The sequence below is a fragment of the Hyperolius riggenbachi genome, chromosome 2 (genome assembly GCF_040937935.1).
Source record: "Hyperolius riggenbachi isolate aHypRig1 chromosome 2, aHypRig1.pri, whole genome shotgun sequence".
In the NCBI taxonomy this organism is placed as follows: Eukaryota; Metazoa; Chordata; class Amphibia; order Anura; family Hyperoliidae; genus Hyperolius; species Hyperolius riggenbachi.
This window is the reverse complement of record NC_090647.1, coordinates 531,272,981-531,297,622: the sequence shown is the minus strand read 5'-3', so window position 1 is coordinate 531,297,622 and position 24,642 is coordinate 531,272,981. Positions and strand designations below refer to the sequence as shown.

At 45.1% G+C, this 24,642-nt stretch overlaps 1 protein-coding gene across 5 annotated transcripts in view; it reads left to right on the top strand.

Moving 5' to 3' along the window:
• The window catches only part of NSUN3 (NOP2/Sun RNA methyltransferase 3), a 68,017-nt gene that overhangs the window by 13,834 nt on the left and 29,541 nt on the right, over window positions 1-24,642 (top strand). For all 5 annotated transcript variants that reach the window (XM_068266157.1, XM_068266155.1, XM_068266156.1 and 2 more), the window contains exons 4-5: window positions 1,323-1,477; window positions 9,028-9,149. In XM_068266157.1, coding sequence (XP_068122258.1) covers window positions 1,323-1,477; window positions 9,028-9,149 — 277 coding nt within the window. The remainder of the gene's footprint in view (window positions 1-1,322; window positions 1,478-9,027; window positions 9,150-24,642) is intronic.

The following is a 24,642-nucleotide window of genomic DNA, read 5'->3' as shown; positions in this document are numbered from 1 at the left end:
GCGTGTCGGCAGCGCGGCTGTGATTTATGGGTGATCGCAGAGCGCAGGGGGGGCTTAGGGGGGATCAGGATAGCAACAGAGGCTGGACTGTATAGGCAGACCCAGCCTCTGTATACGGATTTCATTGTCAGAACCCCACCTCGGGTTCACTTTAATGGCCCATCATTGTTTACTTATAACCTATTCAGGACATTTTTATCTTTTATGCAGCTCATGAACTCCCCTTACCTCTTAATATATACAGTATAGGCATACACAGTTACACACAACTGACAGTTATCTGTATTGCCCATTTTGGCCATGGCACTTGCAGCTGGTTCACACAAAGAGCGCTTTTGAGTGCTTTTCAAAGTGCCCACTTTTTGAAAAGCGCTTGGCTAATGCAACCCTTTGAGGGTGTTCCCACTGCAGAGTTGTGATTTAAAAAAAATTTAAAAAATCACAGATGTGCTAAACATAAACATTTTTTTCGAGAGAATCAACAACAACAAATAACATTTGTAAAACCCCTTTCTCCCATAGGAATCAAAGTGTAAAAGCATGGCTCAGACCAGCCCAAGGCTATCACCAGCTACCCCTGACAAACCGCAAACCCCCTACCATATACACACACTTTTATTGGTCCCAGTAATTCATGTATTTAAAGATGCTTATTAACGATGCAATTTTAGTGTATGATCAGCCTTCTGATTGATTGGATTGAGCAGTGTTGATAGTGCCAATCGACTGCAAATAACCAATTTGTCAACTGTTTTATTAACCTGTAGATCGATTACATCTGAAATGATTGGACATGGTTATAATTTTTATTCCATTTACGGGCCAAATCAATGCTTTCTGCTCTGATAGGTTGGAGCTTGGTGGAGGGCGGAGTTAGACTTGAAGAGCGGCCGATGGTGATTATGAGTGACAGCTCAGGTCACAGACAATAAGCTGCCCACGTTTACTGCCTCTTCATCGCCTGAGTCCCAGACACCTGCCCGACTGCTGCAATTCACATGTTTGGCAGCTTGTCTGCATGAGTGTGCCAGTGCGCTGCCAACCCCTTGCTTCCTGGTGCCCTAGGCCATGACCTTTGCGGCCTCGCCTGAAATCCACCCATAGTCCGAGGCAGAGCCCTTAACCATTACACAATAAGCGATGACGAACTCCGAACAATACTGCTGCTTGGAAATTGCGAAATGTTTTTGTTTCCGCAATCACACCAATCAAAAGTATTTGCACTCCGGAAAGAAATTAGCTGTAAACCAGCCAAACGCTTATACCGCAGCCAGCAATGTGACCGCATGGTGAGTGATGTACTTCTGCCATCCCTTTCTCAGGACATCTTCACTGTAACGAGCCGGATCTGCACAGACACATGTGGCTGAGGAAGACACTGGAGTCCTTTGTCCCGCCGTCCCGCACAGATGTCCTCTCCACTTCTTGTCTGGATGGAAGGTTAATGGGGAAGCTGACTGCCAGGTCTTACGACAAAGTAAGAATTGTTTTATGGGAAGGGATGTCATTAATGGTACTATCTTTAATAAATAAATATGGGACATAAATAATAACCGCTCCAAAAGATGGTGAATTGAGCTTCATTAACAGCAGGTATTTGTTTCTCTGTTACATAAATGTAAATTAACCACTTCACCACTGTGGGGTATTTCCCCTTCTAGAGCAATTTTCACCTGTCAGCGCTCCTCCCATTCATTTGCCAATAACCCCAATTTGCCAATTTATAGTTTTACAATAAAACGTGCTGCTGTGGATAAAACCCCCACTTTTTTTTTTTTTTCATTTCAAATTTTTTTTAATTAAATTTTTTAAGTTTACAACGAGTAATTAGCAGGACATACTTAACCTCAACAAGGCACAGGAGTTCAAAGTATGATCAACAAAACCCACACATTTTATCTGTCCATTTGTCCCGGTTATTACAACATTTAAAATATGTTCCTAGTGCAATTTTCCGTTTTGCAAAAATAACAGCAATATACCCTTATGACATATAAATTAAAAAAGTTCAGTCCCTAAGGTAACTACTGTATTTTTTGGGCTATAAGACGCTCCTGACCATAAGACTCACCTAGGTTTAGAGGACAAAAACCAGGGGGCAAAAAATATATACTAAGCCTGGTACATCCATGGTGAAGGGGCATCTTGTGGATTGTGTCTCCTTTGTACTTCATGTCCCCTTGTACTTCTTGTGTCTCCCTGTGTTCTCTTGTGTCCTCCTGTGTCTCCATGTGTCCTCCTCTGTCCCCCATGTGTCCTCCTCTATGCCTCTTTGTGTCTCCCCCATGTGTTTTCCTCTATGCCCCTTTGTGTCCTCCGTTTGTCCCTGTGCCCTCCTCTGGGCACAGTACAGGGAGTGCCCGACATTGCAGGGGGTTGGAGGTTCATATTGGCAGGCTTTCACAAGTCAGGAACTCCCTGCATTTGGACAATATGATGCAGTGACTCTTTCCCCCCCACTTTTGGGGGAGAAAAATTGAGACTTATAGGCCGAAAAATACAGTATTTATGTTTTTTTTATATATTTTGGTAACTATGGAAGAGTGGGAGCGGTAAGGGGTTAATTTTAATGGGAAATGTATGTATTTTTTATTAAATGAATGTATGTAGGTTTAATCTTACTATTTGGACTCTAGATACACGCACGCACACGCACACACACTTTTCATCTTGTGTACTGAACAGTACGCAGTGGAAGTTATGTGTGTATGTGTTACTTTCTATTTTGTCAATGACCACCGGCATCTCATTGTCTAATTGAAGCCATGATCATTGATCACAGGCACTTAGATCAGTGAATGGGAACTGTGTTCTGGAAACTGAACTACTACAGGGGCGTAGATATACAGCCATGGACGTTATAAGTGGTTAATTGAGTGAACCTCAGATACTTTATGGTCATGTAACAACCACAAATACATGCAGGTGGTTAAAGCGGAACTGTAGTGACATACACAGTATAATCTCATTATAGTAAACTCTGATATAGTAAACATTCGGGTATAGTAAACTACATGTTCAGGTCCCAGCCAAGCACCATTATAAGTATATGGGAGTAATGCCTGGTATAGTAAACCTGGATATAATAGAACTGTTATAGTAAACCTGTTTTTTGGCCTCTGTGGTATTCTGTATCCGGCTATAATGGAAAGTGGGTGGGCACATGCGTCAGTGGGAGACCCATGAGCCTTGTTCAGTGGGCGGGCTGGTAGCCACTTGTAGCCTGCTCGCTATCTGCACACTACTCTGGGCCTGCGTGGATTACCTCAAAAGCCCCAGCTGGTGAGGCCTATGCTTCCTGTGTAAGCTGCTGCCTGATTACTGAGGGAAATCAGTCAAAAAATCCAATTGGGCGTGGCAGGGCTCAGTAAGATCCTAAATCGATTTCAAGTGTATGTGTGTTTCTCCGCCCAGTGTGCTTGTGCAGTATTGAAGGCTGACCTGTAACGCCAGAGCGAATCCTGGCCTCCTCTGGGGCTCTGGCGTCACAGTGAACACTTGGACCACATGACACCGGAACACGTAGAGACATGACTACATGCGCCAGAGTCAAGTGGCACTGGCACTCGTGGTTGACGGTGGACATCGGAGGAGGCAAGGATTCATGCTGGCAGACGGGTGAGCTTTCAACACTGTGCATCGCGGGAGGGGGACAACACACGTACATATACACTTGGGGGAGGCAGTGGTGGTGCTAAGACGATTTTCAATGCTGAAATCTATTGGAGATCAGTGTGCAGTGCATGAGCAGGCGATAGATCCCTCTGATCAGATTCAATCAGGAAGGGCTTTATCTAATGGTTATGATTATTATTTATTGTATTTATAAAGCGCCAACGTATTACGCATCGCTGCACAATAGATAAATGGGGCTAACTTACAAGGTAGTGCATACAAGGAACTTGCAACAGAGATCATGCAAAGGTTTTTGTTAACAGTAGCTCAGTGTCTTTGGTAAAAGAGTCTATTATAGTCCGCGAGAGGAGTGTCAAAGAGATTGCATAATCAAGCTGGAAACTGGGAGGGCCCTGCCAGAGGCTTACAATCTCAAGCAGGGGTCCCCAAACTTTTTCGGTCAGGGCCAGGTCAACATACTTCAGATTGCTGGGGGGCTGGAACATACATAAAATGATGTTGAAAGACATTACATTGAGGCTACTTACACACCAAGACGTTGCGTTTTAGGGAACGTTATGGTCGCACAACGTGCCCCTAACGCATCGCCTGGTGCTCTTAGATGTGGACGTCAGTGAGGCGCGTTGTGCAGCTCACTCTGGCGTCCGTGATGCCGCGATGCGTACTCTTGGACGCTTGCGGAATCACGTGGTCCAAACCAGCCAATCGCCGCACAGAGCGGCGCTCCAGGAAGTAAACACTGCACGTCATACCGTGCAGTGAATATTAATTAGCCATGTGGCTGGCCGAGGAGGAGGAGGGAAGACCTCCTCCTCCAACACTACTGAGCATGTGCGCACAGTCTATCGCGGCTTAGCCGCACATAACGCCGTAGCATGCAGCACATTCAACGTACGTGCTGCGTTACTATGTAACGCAACGTGGGCACTGTGAACAGCCCATTGATTTTTCATTACTGTGCGGTGGGCTGCGTTACAGGCTGCTCTAACGTGCGCCTGTAACGTCTCACTGTGAAAGCAGCCTGAATCTAGGTATTGATTCCTCCCAATCATGCCAGGAGGAGAACTCCCAGCAGCAGTCTTTCAGTAATGTGGAGCTTGAAGAACGTCTTTGTGCACCAGACAGTGAAGCATGCTCGGGTGACAACCTGCCCTCCAATAGGACAGCAGTGTCACCTGATGCAGAATTGGATTGAAAGCCAGGCAATGACTGCTCGCTGGCTTCTATAGTATGTGGATGGGTGGTGCCAGCACTGCAATTCTATATGTAGGCCACCAATATTTAAAGGTGCAGTGGGCCACATCTACAAGTTATACATTTTGTATGTGGGGGGCCAGTGAAAAAGCCTCAGGGGGCCGCATTCGGCCCGCGGGCCTTAGTTTGAGGACCACTGATCAAAAAGGTGGGGGTAGAGACTATAGGTGTATCTGTTGAGAGGGTGCCCAGCAGAACGTATTATGGTGCTGATGTAGGGGGTTACGCGAGCATGAAGAGGTGAGTCTTGACGGCTCATGTGAAGGTATTAAAGATGGTGGTGAGTCTGATGGCTGTTGGGAGCGAGTTCCAGAGAGTGGGGTTAGCCTTATTGAAGTCCTGCAATTGTGCATGGGAGTGAGATATAGGCGGAGCAAACAGGCGCGGTTCATTGGAGGATCGAAGGGGCATGGCCAGTATGTGCCTGTGAGCCAGATTGGAGATATAGGTTGAGCAATAGTTGATCTGGTGACGCATCTACTGATATATGGCCACCTTTACTCATTAGTAAGCACAGCCTGCACTGTTGAGGTTTAGAAAGCAGAAAACCGAGAGCCCAATATAGTGTAGTATGTATTAGAAGAGGGGAGATTAAATGAAACGTAAGTAGTATACTTACAAACCAGGGTTACCGCATAGGCAACCACTGAAGATGCAGGTGGGGAGATTAGACCTGTCCCCACTCAGGACTAAGATGTCGCTCTCTGTGGATAGAAGAAAAGGAGGGTGTATCACCCTTCCACCAAGGGTGGATAACTTACTTTGTAGAGGTGTACAGAGGCGCCAAAAGAGTAAAAAAATGCTAAAAATATTTAAAAACGTTCAGGAGGCGGTGGTGGACCAGCCACTCCAAACAGACACGATGCTGTCGATTTAGCCAAGAGTAGATTGGACCCTGAGCTGTGTGTTACTCCTGTTGTTTTATTGCCTGATGAAGCGGGATTCTGCCCGTGAAACGCGTTTCCAGTTATCACTAGGAGTATGTGAATAAATTGTATTAACTAAATCGACAGCATCGTGTCTGTTTGGAGTGGCTGGTCCACCACCGCCTTCTGAACGTTTTTAGATGTTTTTAGCGTATTTTACTCTCTTGGTGCCTCTGTACACCTCTACAATGCACTGTTGAGGTAGTTAGGCTGTGCGCTATACAGTGTGCGCTATCCAGCAGGGTCATTTTAAAAAAGTTTTTACTACTAAGCCCCCTTAGCCATGGCTAACAGGAAGACTGGACAGGTTGCAAGAACAGAGGTTCTATTCGGCAACCACCCCTTCCTCCAGCTCCATGGCAGCTGTAATAGGCAAGTGTCTGATGCACTATCATTAAAAGGAAACTGAGGTGAGAGGTATATAGAGGCTGTTATATTATTTTACTTTTAAAGAGACACTGAAGCGAAAAAAAAATTATGATATTATGATTTGTATGTGTAGCACAGCTAAGAAATAAAACATTAAGATCAGATACATCAGTGTAATTGTTTCCAGTACAGGAAGAGTTGAGAAACTCCAGTTGTTATCTCTATGCAAACAAGCCATTAAGCTCTCCGACTAAGTTAGTCATGGAGAGGGCTGTTATCTGACTTTTATTATCTCAACTGTTCCTGGACTATTTACTTTTCCTCTGGTAGAGGAGAGGTCATTACTTCACAGACTGCTCTGAAAGACTCATTTTGAATGCTGAGTGTTGTGTAATGTGCACATAATTTAGAATGATGCAATGTTAGAAAAAACACTATATACCTGAAAATAAAAGTATGAGAATATTTTCTTTGCTGCTAATCTTCTAGTAATTATTCATAGTACACAACCAATTCACTATATCATATTTTTTTTTTCGCTTCAGTGTCTCTTTAAACAATACTAGATGTCTGGCAGTTCTCCTGATCCTCTGCCTCTAATGCTATTAGCCATAGACCCTGAACAAGCATGCCGCAGATCAGGTACTCTGAATCAGCTGACTCCGGTTTTACTTTAGCCATATGCTTGTTCCAGGGTTTTGACTCAGGCACTACTTATTCCAGAAAATCAACGTCGCTGCCAGGCAACTGGCATTGTTTAAAAGAAAATACTATAAATATGGCAGCCTCGATATAGCTCTCACCTCGGGTTCCCTTTAATCAGTATAGGCTGTAATCTGCTGGGTAGAAGAAAAGCAGCAAACAGCAATCCTGCGGAAAGAGACCCAGGCATGAGAAGGACACTCACAGCCACTTTTGTAGACAAACTAATAAAGCAGATTTTTTTGTTTTTAATTTTTTTGAAGAGAACTGTTGTGAAAGACTTTTTATTTATTTTATTGCCAAGCAATCATTAGGAGTAATCAATGCATGCTTTTGTCTAGTTTAACAGATCGGCCTCTGTTTGGCAGGGGAGGGGGTGCACTTTAGCATCTCAGTCTTTGGTACTGTAGGACCTTCTCCCAGCCCTAGTTGTGTGCAATTTAAGACTATCATTATTAAAAAAAAAAAATAATAAAAATGAATATTGTAGGCACACATTTCGTTAAAGCAGTAAAAGTTTTACTGTACATAAGACACAAATGTATTTGCGCTTTAAAAAAGATCTGTAATATCCACGGGGGTACTTACCATGGGAGGGAGAAGCCTCTGTAACCTAATGAGGCTTCCCTTGTCCCCTTTACCCTGCAGGATCCAGCGCTGGCAGCCCCCAAACACTGCTGAGGTAAGTATTTTCCTACCGCGATACAGCGCAGATGCAGTAGAGCAGACTCGATTGGGTTCAGCTGTTTCCGCTAGAGCTCAAGTGAAAAGCCACTTCTATGTCTGCGCTGGATCTCAGTAGGTAAATATTGCAGCCGCTACTGCAGCCTTGTCGGCTTTGGTTTCGGAGGAGCGGTGTGAATCCCTAAGGCTTAAGGTGGCCACTAATGATCCAATTTCTAGCAAAAAATTGTTCGAGCGTTCAGATAATTGTGACCGGAAGTTAAATCGTACACTACACCATCAATGAACCAATCTTTGCTCCCTATCTATGATAACAAACAAGAAAAGCCAAATGTTGGGTCAACAAAAATCCAATCGGATTTTTATAATATATATATAATGTTTTTATAATCGTTCATAATCGATTGTGCCCATTAACAAAGATTATTTACAACCAATCTAATCGCTCGAACGATTTTTCGCTACAAATTGGACTGTTAGTAACCACCTTAAAGGGCTTACGAGGCGATTAAGCAAAAAAAAGGTAAATACCTTTTGCTGCTTTGACGCATGGGGGACGCCATCTGCATCTCCCTTTCATTCCGCGGCGTTTCTATTTGATATATCCCTCGGGTCGTCCTTAGTTTCCCCACTAAAGATGGCCGCCAGGTCCGGACGCGGCTGCGCAGTTCACATTGCCGCAAATGCGGCTGCGCAGCTTTACGTCCTCCCCCAGCTCCGACCTTTTTACCGGCAGTCTCGCGTACATAAAACACGCGAGACTGCCGGTAAAGAGGTCGGAGCTGGGGGAGGACGTAAAGCTGCGCAGCCGCATTTGCGGCAATGTGAACTGCGCAGCCGAGGCCGGACCTGGCGGCCATCTTTAGTGGGGAAACTAAGGACGACCCGAGGGATCGGGTCGGGACCCCCCGAACCTGGACTTTCAAATAGAAACGCCGCGGAATGAAAGGGGGGATGCGGATGGCGCCCCCCTAGGGTTATAAAGCAGCATAGGTATTTACCTTTTTTTTGCTTATGTGCCTCGTAAGTCCTTTAAGGATGGAAAAAGCCTTATTAGGATCCAGAGGCTTCCCCCTCCCAAGATAAGTACCCCCAGGGGCACTTTTTTTGTTACAGATTTGTTACATCTGAAATGAGAGGGATATGGTGGCTGCCATATTTATTTCTTTTTAACCAATACCGGTTGCCTGGCTGTCCTGCTGATCACTCTAGCTGCAGTAGTATCTGGCTCGCACACCTGAAACAAGCATGCAGCTAATCCAGTCAGATTTCAGTCAGAAACATCTGTTTGGCATGCTTGTTCAGGGTCTGTGGATAAAAGTATCAGAGGCAGATGATCAGCAGGGGAGCCAAGCAATGTGCATTGTTTAAAAGGAAATCAGTATGACAGCCTCCATAACCCTCTGAATTCAGGCATGCTTTAGCAAGTTTCCTGTTTACCTCTCTTATGTTGCAGGTGCTGGTAGATGCCCCTTGTTCTAATGATAGGAGTTGGCTGTTCTCTTCTGAGACCGAAAGTGCAAAATCCCGGATATCCGAAAGGAAGGCTCTCCCCGAACTACAGACAGAGCTACTCGGGTACGTAACACAGTATAAAAGGCATTAATGCAAACCTCAAGCAACCAAGTATGAGATAATGCATCCTATATAGCTTATATAGCTTTATATATATATATATATATATATATATATATATATATATATATATATATATATATATATATATATATATATATATATAATTTTTTTTTTTTTTTTTTTTTAGAAAATTGCATCATTCTGTCGTATTTGCAGTTAGAAACCACACTGTGTCTTTTAAGCTATAAAAGAAAACAGAAATAATGACCCCTTGAACTTTCCTGCACTAAAGCATTATCTTAAAGAGACTCCGTAACAAAAATTGCATCCTGTTTTTTATCATCCTACAAGTTCCAAAAGCTATTCTAATGTGTTCTGGCTTACTGCAGCACTTTGTACTATCACAGTCTCTGTAATAAATCAACTTATCTCTCTCTTGTCAGACTTGTCAGCCTGTGTCTGGAAGGCTGCCAAGTTCTTCAGTGTTGTGGTTCTGCTATGAACTCCCCCTTCCAGGCCCCTATATGCACACTGCCTGTGTGTTATTTAGATTAGAGCAGCTTCTCTCTTCTCTCTTATCTTTTACAAGCTGGATAAATCGTCCTCTGATCTGGCTGGGCTTTCACATAGTGAGGAATTACAGACAAGGGCAAAGCTGTTTGCAGGAAGAAAAGAGCAGCCTGAAACTTCAGTGCATGAGAGATGCAGGGGGAAAGAAACACACAAATGATCTCTTGAGATTCAAAAGGAAGGCTGTATACAGCCTGCTTGTGTATGGATGTATTTTCTATGTGTGGACATACTGTACATCAACCTACTTCCTGTTTTGGTGGCCATTTTGTTTGTTTATAAACAAACTTTTTAAAACTGTTTTTAACCACTTTTAATGCGGCGGGGAGCGGCGAAATTGTGACAGAGGGTAATAGGAGATGTCCCCTAACGGACTGGTATGTTTACTTTTGTGTGATTTTTAACAATACAGATTCTCTTTAAGCTGCCTCTAACTTTTTCTTGGCTGTTTAAGTGCTTTTGAAAACAGGGCTGTATTTGACCCAGTGAGTTGAAGAGCTCAAAGAAGCTCCTTTGCATTGATAACTGTAATTTTTTTTCAACTCTTCCTGTACTGGAAAGCAACATGAGACTTTTTCCTTTGCTACTAATGTTCTATTTCTTAGCTGTACTACACATACAATTCATTACATCCAGGGGTGCTCGGATACCACTTTTCACTATCTGGAACTAATTCGGATCCGGATACCTAGATATCCAAACCGGGTCGGATATCTGAGTTTGCAATTTTGAAATCCAAATTGAATTTGGATACCTAACCCGACCCCAGTATCCGGCCGGATTCGGATATCCGGATTGAAAACTGGAAATTGTCTTTTAAAGGCTTCATAACTGTTTTAGAAGCTAAAACATACCACCACCACTCTCTCTCTCTCTCTCTCCCTGGTCTTTCAGGGATTTGTAGTATGTCAAAAGCAAGCTCATATACTTTGGCCAGGAATCATACCTAGGTCAACTGCGTGGAGGCCAGTTATGCTCGCCACTATATCACCAACCACACACAGCAATGGACAGCACTTTGAAGTCTGGAAGATTCCAGGGCAGGGGTGGGAAGGATGAAAAGCTAGGTGGCCATGCAACCATTCCTGCTAACCTAAAGCTTACTTATAGACAGTCATATGAGACACATGCCGGCTGCAGGGCTGTGTGGTGAGTGATCCTATAGACAGTCATGTGAGACACATGCTGGGTGCAGGGCTGTGTGGTGAGTCAACACATTGGCTTAAGACTTTACCAAATCCAATGCTCCAATATGGGGAAGCTTCTCTGTTTGCTGCTTGCTTTTTTTTTTTTTTTTTTTAAGTGTGGTTTCACAGTTCACTTATCTCTTCAACTACAAGAAAGGCCCAGGAGTAGTCTTAGCTACCCTAATATCTATGTTACGGCAGGGCCCTTATAACACTTTCTCTTACAGGGCTATGGAAACCGTTTTGCCCATGCGATAAAGCGAGGTGCAAAAATGAAATTATGCCTAGCACAGAATGGTTGACTTGGGTTCGATTCCTGGCCAAAGTATGTGAGCTTGCTTTTGACATACTACAAATCCCTGGAAGACCAGGGAGAGAGAGAGAAGGTGGTGGTGGTCTTTTTGCCACCGACTTGTAATCCGGATTCGGATATCTGGGAGAAATTCGCGGATATCCGGGTCGGGAGTCAAACTATCTGCAGATAGCTATCCGGATTTCTGCCTAATTATCCCGAATCCGGATCTGGCCGGATAGTGGAAAAATGGTCGGATATCCGGGTTACCTGGATATCTGAAATCCGGATGAGCATCACTGATTACATCATAAGTTTATTTTTCAGGTTTTCTTTAAAGTGAATGGGAACCGCATTTAAAAAAAATGAAGCAAATACTTACCTAAGGAGAGGGAACGCTCTGGGTCATATAGAGCCTTCCGTCTCCTCTCTCGGTGCTCTCTATCCTGTGCTGGCTCCCCTCCGTTTCAATCCCCCGTCCAAAGGGTATTTGGAAGTCTTCGGGAGCCGTGTCCTCCGGAAGACGCGCGGCTCCATCCTGCACAGGTGTGAGCGTGCAAGAGAGCGTGCTTGCGCAGGTGCAGTACAGGGCCGCCTTTCTTCAGGAGCACTCGGGCTCCCTGAAGACTTCTGAAGCCCCCTTCGGCCGGATAAAGCAGTATTTCACCAATTTAGTCACATACTGCTACCGGGCGAGCCAACACGGGCAAAAAATAAATAAACATGGGGGGAGCGATCAGACTCCACCAACAGAGAGCTCTGTTGGTGGGGAGAAAAGGGGGGGGGGGGAATCACTTGTGTGCTGAGTTGTGCGGCCCTGCAGCTTTGCCTTAAAGCTGCAGTGGCACATTTTACTAAAAATGACCTGGTCACTAGGGGGGTTTAGCACTGCAGTCCTCAAGAGGTTAAGGACCACGTAAAACGGCGCTTACAAATGAATCGCTACAATAATCCGCTGCTCCTGCCAGTCACACCGATTGTCCATTGCCGCAGGTCCCCCTCTCTGTCGTCTCTATGACAGCAGAGCGCTGTGCGCCAGTCGGGAGCTGCTTTCATTGGCTACTTACCCTGTCAAATAATGTAAGACAATAGGATTGGCTTACAGTGATGACAGGGCCAGGTGCTAATGAAAACGGCTCCTGACCGGCTCACAGTGCTCTGCCGTCATAGAGACGGCAGAGAGCGGCACCTGCGGCAGGGAGACAGCGGCAGGAGTGGTGGAGCCGCGCGGCGACGATGTTTGAAATCTACGTCCTGTCAGATCCGAGCTGCCAACTGCTGGACGTACATTTCAACAGCGTTGGTCCGGATCCGGTTAAAGGACAGCTATTGCAAAAACATTTTAAAAACATGGAAACACATAAATGCATTTTTCCCCAGAGTAAAAAGTGCTGTCAATTACTTTTCTCCTATGTTGCTGTCACTTACAGACCGTAGTAGAAATCTGACAGAAGTGACAGGTTTTGGACTGGCCCATCTCCTCTTGGGAGATTCTCAGCATTTTCTTTATTTTCAAAAGCACTTAGTGACAGCAACATAGGAGAAAAGTAATTTATGGCTCATTTTACTCTGGAAGAAACCTACTTCTTATTTGTATGTGTTTACATGTATTTTACATATTACAATGTTTAGCAATAGTGGTCCTTTAAATGAAAACAAACAATTTATAGTAACATTGTTATCTATGAAATGAAAGTATTTGTCTCCTGTTCAGCATACAGGTGCTCTTCCGCTTTGTTCATGTTCACCCTTAAGTTATAATTGAATTGTGTGCTGCCCATCCATCTTAAATATGTGATATTTGTTTTTGTAACCTCGGTAGTTTTGTATTTGGTTTCTGCTGGCCTCCCGCACCTCTGCGGCCGTACATTTCCCCGAGCCTGGCAGCCACCGGCGTGGGGGCACGACCTCTTGTTCCAGCATTTGTCTTCTCTGATATATGCTTTCCTACTGGACTGTGCTAAATCCATTACCGCAGCTAAACTCGTCCCTCCCGTCAGCCTCTCTGCTAGCATGTGCAGGTATGGGAGAGGTGAAACTATCTGTATAAACCACAGTGTGAAGCTTACTGTTGGTCTACTGACTTCTAGTATTTGGAAACCAATTTAATACTTAACCCCTTCCTCACCAGCAGTCTCTGGCCCCTGAGACCACTGGTTTGAAAAAATGGCGTCTACCGACGTGCAAGGACCTGCCGCTACTCCCAACGCTGTAGCCCCATCACTCTGCTGTCGCTATGACGACAAAGCTCCTTGAGACGGTCAATTTCATTGGCTCTTGATCCTGTGATCAGTGTGAGCCAATGGGACTGCAGCTGCGAGAGAGTGGCGCAATCGGCGGTAACATGCGGAGGGGATGATTGAAATCTACGCCCTGGAAGAGATAACAGGTGCCAAACAGGGTGTAAATTTCATTCAGCATGGTCCAGAAGCAGTTACAGAGGAACTTTAACCAAGGATTGAACTTAATTCCGACTTCCTTCCAATCATTTGCCAATACCCCCTTTACCATGAGAAATCTTTACCTTTTATGAAATAATCAGGGGTGTTCTGTATGACTGATATTATGGTGAAGCCCCTCCTACAATGTGATGTCGTGACCATGGTCAGACTACAACTTCTGAGGGCAGGGAGAGATAAAATACATAAACTATTTACCTTAATCTAACTCTGGGACACTTAATAGGCTTCCACTGATTAGAGACCGTAAAACATTAAAGGATACATCCAGGCTAAAAGAAAAATCTAAATCCACTTACCTGGGGCTTCCTCCAGTCCTGTGCCCTCGCCGCAGCTCCGGTGGCTCCCAGTCTCCTCCTTCATGTGCGCTCCACGGCGTAGGTCGCGTGGTCTAGCCTACGTCATCAAGTATGTACTGCGCAGGTGCCTGCGCAGTACAACCCTGATGACGTCTGCTAGACCGCGTGACCCGCATGGTGGAGCACACAAGAAGCCGACCTGGCGAGGTCGGCTTCTGCAGCGGAGGATACCGGGAGCCACCAGCAGGTTAAAGTGAGAATCGGAACTTACCTGGGGCTTCCTCCAGCCCCCCGTAGCCTGCAAGGTCCACCTCCATCCTCTTCCTCTCTTCTGTGGACCCGCTGGCAGCTCCGGTAATCCGGTGACTCCGGCAGAAGTTGCGCTTGCCCAGCGCATCATCATGCCCGTCGCCGGAAGAGTCCTGTGCATGCATGGTTCAGTCTTTCGAGAACTGCACATGCACAGGTCTCTTACGGCGACCGGCATGATTATGCATAGGCTGTGTGCGCAGGGGTGGGGGGGGGCGGTCACATGCAACTTCTGCCGAAGTCAACGGATTACCGGAGCTGTCAGTGGGACCACAGGAGAGAGGAAGAGGATGCCAGCGAGCTACGGGGGTCTAGAGGAAGCCCCAGGCAAGTCACAATTTTCATTTTATCCCACTACTCAGGGTCCCTTTTAAATATTAAGAGTATTTATCCCGGCGCTAGCTGATACTACTTCTGGCCCTTTAACTTGCGTTTCCGGCTCCAGCTTCTGTTCCCAACACTGGGTGGTGCCAGTAATCTGGTAGTAAAAAGATACAAGGGGACAAGGGAGCGCTCCAATGGTGCGTTAACTCTTTAATATTAAAATGACACGCATAAAAAATTGCACTTACACTGTGTGTGCAAGTAATGCAAATGTAAGAGGCCACCAGCGAGTCCCTTCCACCTCCTGATCCTGGCCAGGGCTAACAGGGTCCGTGAGTGATGGTAGCAGGTGTAAGGGGGACAACCGCCGGCTGGATCTCCTCACGGCAAGCCGTCTGACGTCACAACACGTTTCGGCATATAGCCACGCCTTCTCCAGGTGACGTGGCGGCTTGACGGCTGCGCTTATAAGCTTATGCTCATTGGGCTTAATCACGCCCGAGGGGCGGGTTTAAAAACCTCTAGGCTCATTGCTCCTGTTGTTGTACTTGGCAATAAAGTTTAAATGAAAAAAATGGGTCATAAAAAATAACTATGGGGAATATTAACACATTTAAAGGCTTATATAGACCATGTATAAAAAACAAGTAAAAACTGTGGGGAGGGGGGTAGCGAAACTTTAAAAATCGGGGGTACTTAGGAAAAGAGGAAAACAACCCCTTGGCAATCAGTGGCTGTAAAGGACTCGCGCAGCGGCCTCATCCATAACATTAAAACCACATCATATGCTAGCGTGCACCTCCGTGACATTATATTGCATTACATTCACTAGTCACTGTCTTCCGCAGCTATTAACTACTTACAAACTAACATCAAACATAACCAATTGCCAGTACATTATGATCATACTGGCATGTTTGCATAACTGATTGCTACTCATGTATACATCTCGTGCGGCTGTAACAACTGACTTCCACATGATTAAAGAGGAACTCCAGTGAAAATAATGAAATTTAAAAAAAAGTGCTTCATTTACAATAATTATGTATAAATGATTTAGTCAGTGTTTGCTCATTGTAAAAACTTTCATCTCCCTGATTTACATTCTGACATGTATCACATGGTGACATTTTTACTGTGGGCAGGTTATGTAGCTGCTCCTAGCTGTTTTGGCCGTTAGAGACAGCTGTAAGCAGCTATTTCCTGTCTGTGAACATTGTTACATTGTGGCAGTTTGCCAGGAGCACCGCGGTCCTCAGAGCTTCCTGTGGGATGGGTTTCACCACAATATCAGCCATACAGCGCCCCCTGATGGTCTGTTTGTGAAAAGCAATATATTTCTCATGGAAAAGGGGGTATCAGCTACTGATTGGGATAAAGTTAAATTCGTGGTTGGAGTTCCTCTTTAAACTAGACATGCCACGTGTATAATTTAATCAGAAGCTGTCCCTTTTAAATATAAAAGAAAACCAATCGGATACTTAAAAAAGTCATTATTAGGAGTAGGAGGATAAATACAATTGTTTATCTCATCCGTTTATTTTCACCTCTGGTTCACTTTAATACGTGTGTGTTGGGGGTGGGGGGTACATTGTCATTGTGAAAGGTGAACCTTCCTGGCATGTTGTTGGCCGGTAAGAACATTTCCTGGCAATCGGCTTCGAATCATATTTGTTACATGTAGATTTCTCGTCTCCAGTCCGGGTAAGTTGAGAGCTTCTGTAATCCGCTTGTTATGCAGGATGTGCTTGATATTGTGCAGTCCCCAGTGTGCACAGAATGGAAGATAACGCCGTGCACATTATGCGCAGGTACAGTGCCTGTAGGTTTTGTTTTACAGGGTAATTGATAAGGTTATTATGAAACGGGAATCCTTTTTACCCCTCCTCGATTTTCCTATGTTATTCATTGTACATCATATAACCAATCACCCTCTGCACAGCGGTAACGGCATCATAAACTGTTTTGGCGCTCTCGTTATTTTGCAGGACTTATTAAAGTGCAGATGCTGCGCCTTTGGCTCTCAGCAGCGCTAGGCTTACCTGCCGTGTCAATATCGAGAACACGCCTGAGCAGAATGCGAAAATCGTACCCATACGTCTAGCGATGTGCAGACCGACCATGAGACAGATCTCTCTCTGATCGGAGGGGCACATTTACATTTGAGGAGGCAATGGCTGGGGTCCGTAATGTTTGTCGGTCATCTCTATTATACGCCATTACTGCGGCACATGCCATCGACCATGTCGGACTGAGATCTTTCCAGCATGTTCGATTGATACATTAGACCGATTTTAGCCCAAAATCAGTTGAATGGTCGATCAGCATCCTTGTTGCGGCTCTGATTTTTAACCGTTACAATAAATTATCGAATTGGATGTTCGATCGGGCCGGAAAAACAATAGATATATGGCCATCTTAAAGAGGAAATGTAGCGAAAAGGGGAAAAAATGAATCAATACATTGCAAAGTAAGAAGCTAAAAAATAGAAAAGAGATCAAGAAATGATTGATATTCGCCATGTAACTTGTTCATGTTGATTGATCCACATTCAGCCTGCAGGTCATCATCTTTACTACTGGCAGACATGCAAATAAAACAGACAGCACCAACTGCTATTATTTATAATCAGGGGCGTGGCTAGCCCCAAAGATCAGTGAGTCATGCCGCAGATCTATGCTGGGGTCCCCGGATGTCTCACAGGCAAAGTTAGGCGGCAGGTAACGATACTCCTCTCCGGTCGCTTGGTCTCCAGATTCTGCAGACCTCTCTTCTTGGCTTCTTCCCTACGTGTCTCAGAAGCTAGAGCTGCTAGCGTCTGATTCTGATCCTTGAGAGTGGATGAAGATGAGTAGTTCCTCCCACTATGCTACTCTGCTGGGAAGGAAGGGGGAGGCCAGGGGGAGGAACAGTGAGGACACACACAACGATACATGCCCCCTATGCACCACTGCACCCAGTATGCCCCACAGGGGCACCACAGCACCCAGCATGCATTTTTTTTATGAATGGATAGTGGGGCTTCATCCAACATTTTTCTAGGCAGGCCTACTTAGACCGCTGTTAAAGACCAAGAACTGAACTTTATCCCAATCAGTAGCTGATACCCCCTTTTACATGAGAAATCTATTCCTTTTCACAAACAGACCATCAGGGGGCGCTGTATGACTGATATTGTGGTGAAACCCCTCCCACAAGAACTGAGGACTGTGGTACTCCTGGCAGTTTCCAGTCTGTGAACCTTGCTGCATTGTGGGAAATAGCTGTTTACAGCTGTTTCCAACTGCCAAAACAGCAAGCAGCAGCTACATCACCTGCCAGCAGTAAAAATGTCACCATGTAATAAATGTCAGAATGTAAATCAGTAGTCAAATGTATCAGCACACCGGTTTTCTATTAATTCACGCTCTTTTATTGAGCCATGCGTTACCACAAAAGGTATAAAGCCGACAATTGTTTCAGGGGCTGCGCAGGGTCCCCCTTCTTCAAGGCGTGTAGTTGAATGTAAATCAGGGATTTAAAAGATTTTACAATGGGCAAACACTGACTAAATCATTTATACATAATTATTGTAAAAATGAAGCACTTTTTTATTACATTTTCACTGGAGTTCCTCTAAGTTCAGGTCAATTTGGCTCCACCCATGACCACACCCACATTATGGTTCGTGGTCACACCAATTTTTTGGCTGGAGTGCCTTGGATCTCTTAGGAACCTAGCAACACCCCTGTTTATAACCACACCCCTAACAATTTGATAGGCTAAAAGGTTTTTTTTTTTAATAGATATACATAAGCACAGAGTGAAATACTGGTTGCTTGGCAGCTGGAAACAGCCATTTTTTTCCCACAATGCAACAAGGCTCTCTCACAGTGTGATGTGTGGACCTAGGCACTGACATCACACTGTGGGAGGGGTTTCACCACAATATCAGTCACACAGATGTCCCATTTGATCTATAATGTCAAGATTTCTTGTGGGAAAGGGGGTATCAGCTACTAATTGGGGTGAAGTTCAATCCTGGGTTACAGTTCCTCTTTAAGATCTACCTGGAATCGTACAATGGTCGTTGCCCCCCCCCCCCCTCCTTCTGTACAGTGAAAAAACGCTGAGCTCTAAACCCAATCTGATTGATCACAGAAATACTTGCGTGTCTTATTGGGGTAATGCATCATGTCATTTATTTCTTAGGGAGGAATCCATCAAATAACCTCAGCGCTCCTTCATAATTTTCTCACTCCAGAATTTGACATTAGAAATCAAATCTGTGAAGCCGGGGGAAGGCTGAGACATACATCATTGTTACTTGTGCTGCTAACCCTCCGCGTGCCGCCGCCGTGTCACCGCCGGTGCCGTGCCATCGCCGGAGAATAAGACTTGTCACTCTGATAGGCCAACAGGAGGGGACAATTACTGCCAATATGCCACAAGAGAAACTTGGCGGCCGCTGGAGTGTGTTTTCTTTGAGCTCTTATTTTCAGCTATTATTAGTTTTCGTACCTTCGCTGAACCGCAGGAAAACGCCTCAGTGCCCTGTTCAAAAAAACAAAGCATTGTATATGACTGAATATAGGATAGAGCAGTGTTTTTCAACATTATTTTGGTATGTAATACTTCTGAAAGATTGTGCTTGTCAAGTAACCCCTGATATGGTAAAGATTATCTGAAGCAGAGGTATAAAGATAGCCCCAGCACACTGGGGGGGGGGGGGGGGGGGGATTGGGTCAATAGCGTAGAGGCGCTCAGCCAGGCTATTGACCCGATTTTGTACCCTCCAAAAATTTTTGCCTGATGAAGCGGGATTGTGACCCGTGAAACGCGTTGCAACTTTGGAGCTTTTAATAAAAAGTTACTTTATGCTGTGAGTAACATCCCATTGTCCGGTCTTTCTTTCTACGAGGGAGGTGAGTCCACCAACTTCCCCCCTTTTAAACAGTTTTTAATCGATTTCACTCTACGTGGCGCCTCTGTGTTATTGCTTTACAAATTGTCTAGTCCACCCTGGGTGGAGGGGTGTATCCCCATTCCTTCCTGTCTACAGAGAGCAACTTCTTATACCTGAGCAGGGTCAGGTTATAATTCTCCCCGTCCGCTTATCCAGTGGTTGCCTTTGTGGCGACCCACGTTTGTGAGTATAACCATTACTTTGTTGTACACCTGACTAATTGTCACTGAGATACTACACTATATTGGGCTCTCGGTTTCCTTTTGTCTCCTTGTAGCGCCCATACAAACAGGACACTTAAAGGGGAACTGAAGTAAGAGGTATATGGAGGCTGCCATATTTATTTCCTTTTAATCAATACCAGTTGCCTGGCAGCCCTGCTGGTCTATTTCTCTGCAGTAGTATCTGAATAACAATAGAAACAAGCATGCAGCTAGTCTTGTCAGATCTGACTTTAACCACTTAAGCCCACAGGGTTGAATTTTTTTTACATCCGAGCAACTTTCACCTCCCATTCATTTGCCAATAACTTTATCACTACTCATCACAATGAATTGATCTATATCTTGTTTTTTTCCGCCACCAATTAGGCTTTCTGTGGGTGGTACATTTTGCTAAGAGCCACTTTACTGTAAATGCATTTTAACAGGAAGAATAAGAAAAAAACGGAAAAAATTCATTATTTCTCAGTTTTCAGCCATTATAGTTTTAAAATAATACATGCCTCCATAATTAAAACTCACGTATTGTCCAGTATTTTCCGTCTAACAGTCTCCTAGCGGCGATCGTGGATTGGAGCTCCGTCATCCAAGCGGAGATGCGCGCGCATTGGCATGCTGATCTCCTGCAAAGCACGCCACCAGGATTGCACACCGATCGGCGTGACGCGGTCTTAAAGAGGTTAAAGACCATGCCTCCTGCAAAATATATGCAGGGGTTCCTCAAGATCCAAAATTTGTTTTCAGAGCTTTCTTGAGATCTAAAACTTATTTGCAGGCTTCCTCCGGAGTAAAACAGTTGAGAAAGGCTGACCTAGGGGATAGAGAACTTGTAAAAATGGTTGATTCAGTTAAAATTGATTATAAATTTGAGGGGCTTTGCTCCCTCATCATCGCTACCACCGACATGCTAGTCCCCCCGTTTAACTGAGTCTTGTCCCTGGCTGGTCCCCTTTCCAGTATGAAGCCCTCTTTGCTGTTTCCGTGTTCACTGAAAGTGCAGAGTGTCTTAGGGCCACGTTCATATGCAATGGAAATAGCTGGGTGAACAGTATCACAGGCCTAGCAAGCCTGGAAAGTAGCCGGTGCCAAGTCTCAGCTGGATTGCTCACACAGCTTGTGACATTGCATAAAACAAAAAAGACACGGCACACCACTGGCTGTAAAAATGTTCCCTTTACCAAAATTACAGAGATCCTATGCAAAGCAATTGGATCAATTCACATCAGTCTGTTCGGAACGGATCCGTTCATTCCATCAAGCGGAATGCAAGTGTGGGTATTCTGTGATAATTCCGGATTGGACGGACGAAGCGGATAGCAACAGAGGATGGTAGAATTTGAAAAAGTACTTAGGGTAAAATAGTGTAAGGGCCCATTTCCACTTGTGCGGTGGGAATCGCCACGGAAAAAATTCGCATGCGGATGCGAATTTCGCATTCTGTTGTATGCGAATTTTCATGCGAATTTGCATACGATTTCGCATGGATGACTATGTATGCGAATTTAACCAAGGCAGCGCCTGTGTGTTTTTCCATTGTTTCTATGCGAAATTGTGAAAATTCGCATACCAAAACTGCATGCAAATTTCCTATTAAATACATTGTGTGTACGAATTGCATAGCGGTATGCGAATTCTGATGGCTCTGCCGTACAGATTTTTTCTGCACAGAAAAACGCTCAGAAATCCTGACAGGTGGAAACAGTCCTATCCACTTGTATTGTCTATGCGAATCAGCATGCAGGAAACGCTCTATTGGAAACGCTCTAGTGGAAACGGGCCCTTATGGACAGGTGAGCCTTTGACCCTGACACCAGTGGTAGACGTGGGCTCTCCTGGGGTGCAGAGTCTAAGCTACAGGTTTTCACCAGAGCACCCCACAAGGGAAGACGGGCCACTACTCCTAGTAGGCAGCGGACAACTTTGCTGCCCAGTAGCCACCAGGTCGCGGTCCCCAGGAGAGAATGACAAAAGGGGCCCATTCACTGGTCGATTTCAGCCATCGCTCGATCATTTGTATGGAATCTATTCTATAAAAAGCGATTTGCGGCCGATTTCGATGGATTTGATTTATCTGACAGGATGGAAAATATAGGTCGATCTGCTGCTGGCAGCAGATTGATGGCCCATAGAGTTGCATTGGAACTAATGGTCCAATAATGCATTTAGATCAATTTCCAATAGATAGATTGGAAATCTGTTCCTAATGTGTGGCACACATCGGATAGATACCTGTCAGATTCCACTTGACAGGCATCTGACAGAAATCTTAATAGAACTGAAAGATTAATGGCCAAAATCACACAACTTTATTGCACAGTACCAATGACACACAAGTGCTCCTGTTATGGAGCCAAAAGTACACAGACAATCGTTAAAATCGTATCTGCGCAGACATTAAAACCAGGATGTAATTCGCTTCCCAATATTTATTAAGGCTTGTGTGCATGGAGACCGAACAATAATCTTGTCTTTTATGCTCCATGCACGCAAGCCCGTGCTCCTCACTGACACACACACACACACACGAAACAAGCATACAGCAGCTGCTTCCCTCTATTAGGGTATAGTCCCAATTGGCATATATTGTGAAAATAATGTAATAAAAAGTGCTTCATTTTTACAATAATTATATATAAATGATTTAGTCAGTGTTTGCCCATTGTAAAATCTTTTAAATCCCTGATTTACATTCTGAGATAAATCACATGGTGACATTTTTACTGTTGGCAGGTGATCTAGCTGCTGCATGCTTTTTTGGCAGTTGGAAACAGCTGTAAACAGCTATTTCCCACAGTGCAACAAGGTTCACAGACTGAAAACTGCCAGGAGTACCACGGTCCTCAGTTTCTTGTGGGAGGGGTTTCACCACAATATCGCCCCCTGATGGGCTGTTTGTGAAAAGGAATAGATTTCTCATGTAAAAGGGGGTATCAGCTACTGATTGGGATAAAGTTCAATTCTTGGTCGGAGTTTCTCTTTTAAATGTTGGCTGTATGTACAATCGCTGTTCAAAGCAGCAGTTCTTTTTGCACAATTGTGTATATACTTCACGTTGCCATGTAGCTATTCAACAGATGTCATTATCATTATACTTGCGTGAGTCTCCCGCTCACAGACTTCCCGATCACCTCATCAGCTATGACATGTGATGCGCTTTACTTTTCACTGATAGCTCTGCGTAGCTGCCGTCCATTTGCTTGTTGCTGATTTCTCTATGCGGCTGCAGTCGCTCTACGCAGTCCAGCCTTAGCCTTTGTAGGATGCAAAGACGGTGATGGATCACCTCCGATATTGTTCACGGAGCTCCGCACTACACAGCGCCGTCATCTGTAAACGCATTCAGCGAGATCAGCGGGCAGGTGAGCGAGCTTGGGTGCGGGAAAGGCGTACATGAATGCGTAACTCCTCCCACCCATGCGTGTCACGTCACAGGACGTTTCTTCAGGGCGTGACAGAAATCTTTCTGATGGTCGAATCTGCTGCAAATCTATAAGTATATGGCCACCTTTAGTCTGCTGTGGGAGATTGTAGGTGAGGTGAGTATATATCAGGCCGAGGATCAAAAGCTGGCAGCATACAAGCGTATTCAGATAAGCAGGCAATGGTTTGAGGCTGGTGGCATACAGCAGTGGATCAATACAGAAGTACAAGACTCTAGGCAAGCTAGTACATAGCTATACTTAGGTAACAGCACTCGATGGCGGTTACCTGTCACTTTAAATACCTGTTTGAATCTCTCCCCATGTACTGCACCGGCCAAAAACCATAAAGGCTAACCATATGCGAATGTCAGGACTGCTGGCGTGAATTGTAACATTGCCCAACCCCCATGGGAAACCTCTAAGTGTCCTCAGACCTTGTTTTTTTGTGATGTTAAGGCTAGGTCCACACTAGGCACAGTTGCAGGACAGAGCCTGCGTTCCATGATCCTAGCCAAGGGAACGCAAACGGATCAATGCTGCCTTTTTGCAGCATACGCTTTCGATCCGTTTGCAGGTTTGTTTGTTTTTTTGCCCAAGGGGTAGAAGGCTGGACAGGGGGTGGCAGCGGACAGCAGGGAGGGGCGATGTGTTCCCCTGCCCCCCCCCCCCCCCACCACCACCACTCTCACATAAGCCTGGTCTTGAGCTGCTGGCAGCTAGACATGGAAAAGGGCTTGCTGAACATAGAAGTCTGCAAATGGAAAAACAATATGTGGAAGAGGAGAGATGCTGCTCAAGAGAGCTGTACATGAAAGAGAGAGAAGCTGCTGTACATAGAAGTTACACAGAGGGGGCTCCTCGAAGAATAAGAGGGTCACTGTTGTACACAGATAGGAAACCGCAACAAATTTGGCCCAGGAGTGGAAAAAGTATAAATCCAGCCTTAGGTGAGACAGTCATTTAGCACCACCTCTGGCAAGAATCTAGCACATCTACAGCTGCCCCCCAGCATTTAGCGATCTGCCCTGAGACCATTGTGATCTCTCTTGCACTGCCCGGTTGTCTCTCTTCCCCAAAGGTGGCCTTAGAGTACGCGGGGCCTAGGGCGAGTGTCATATGCGGGGCCTAGAGACATATGCTGTGGATACACACGTTGTGGAAGCACACACTCTGTATAGGTTAGATAGGTAGGTGCCTCCAGTATAGGTTAGATAGGTAGGTGCCATGCAGTATAGATTAGATAGGTGCCTGCAGTATAGATTAGACAGGTAGGTGCCCTGCAGTACAGATTAGATAGGTAGGTAGGTACCCTGCAGTATAGATTAGATAGGTGCCTGCAGTATAGATTAGACAGGTAGGTGCCCTGCAGTACAGATTAGATAGGTAGGTAGGTACCCTGCAGTATAGATTAGATAGGTAGGTGCCTGCAGTATAGATTAGATAGGTGCCTGCAGTATAGATTAGA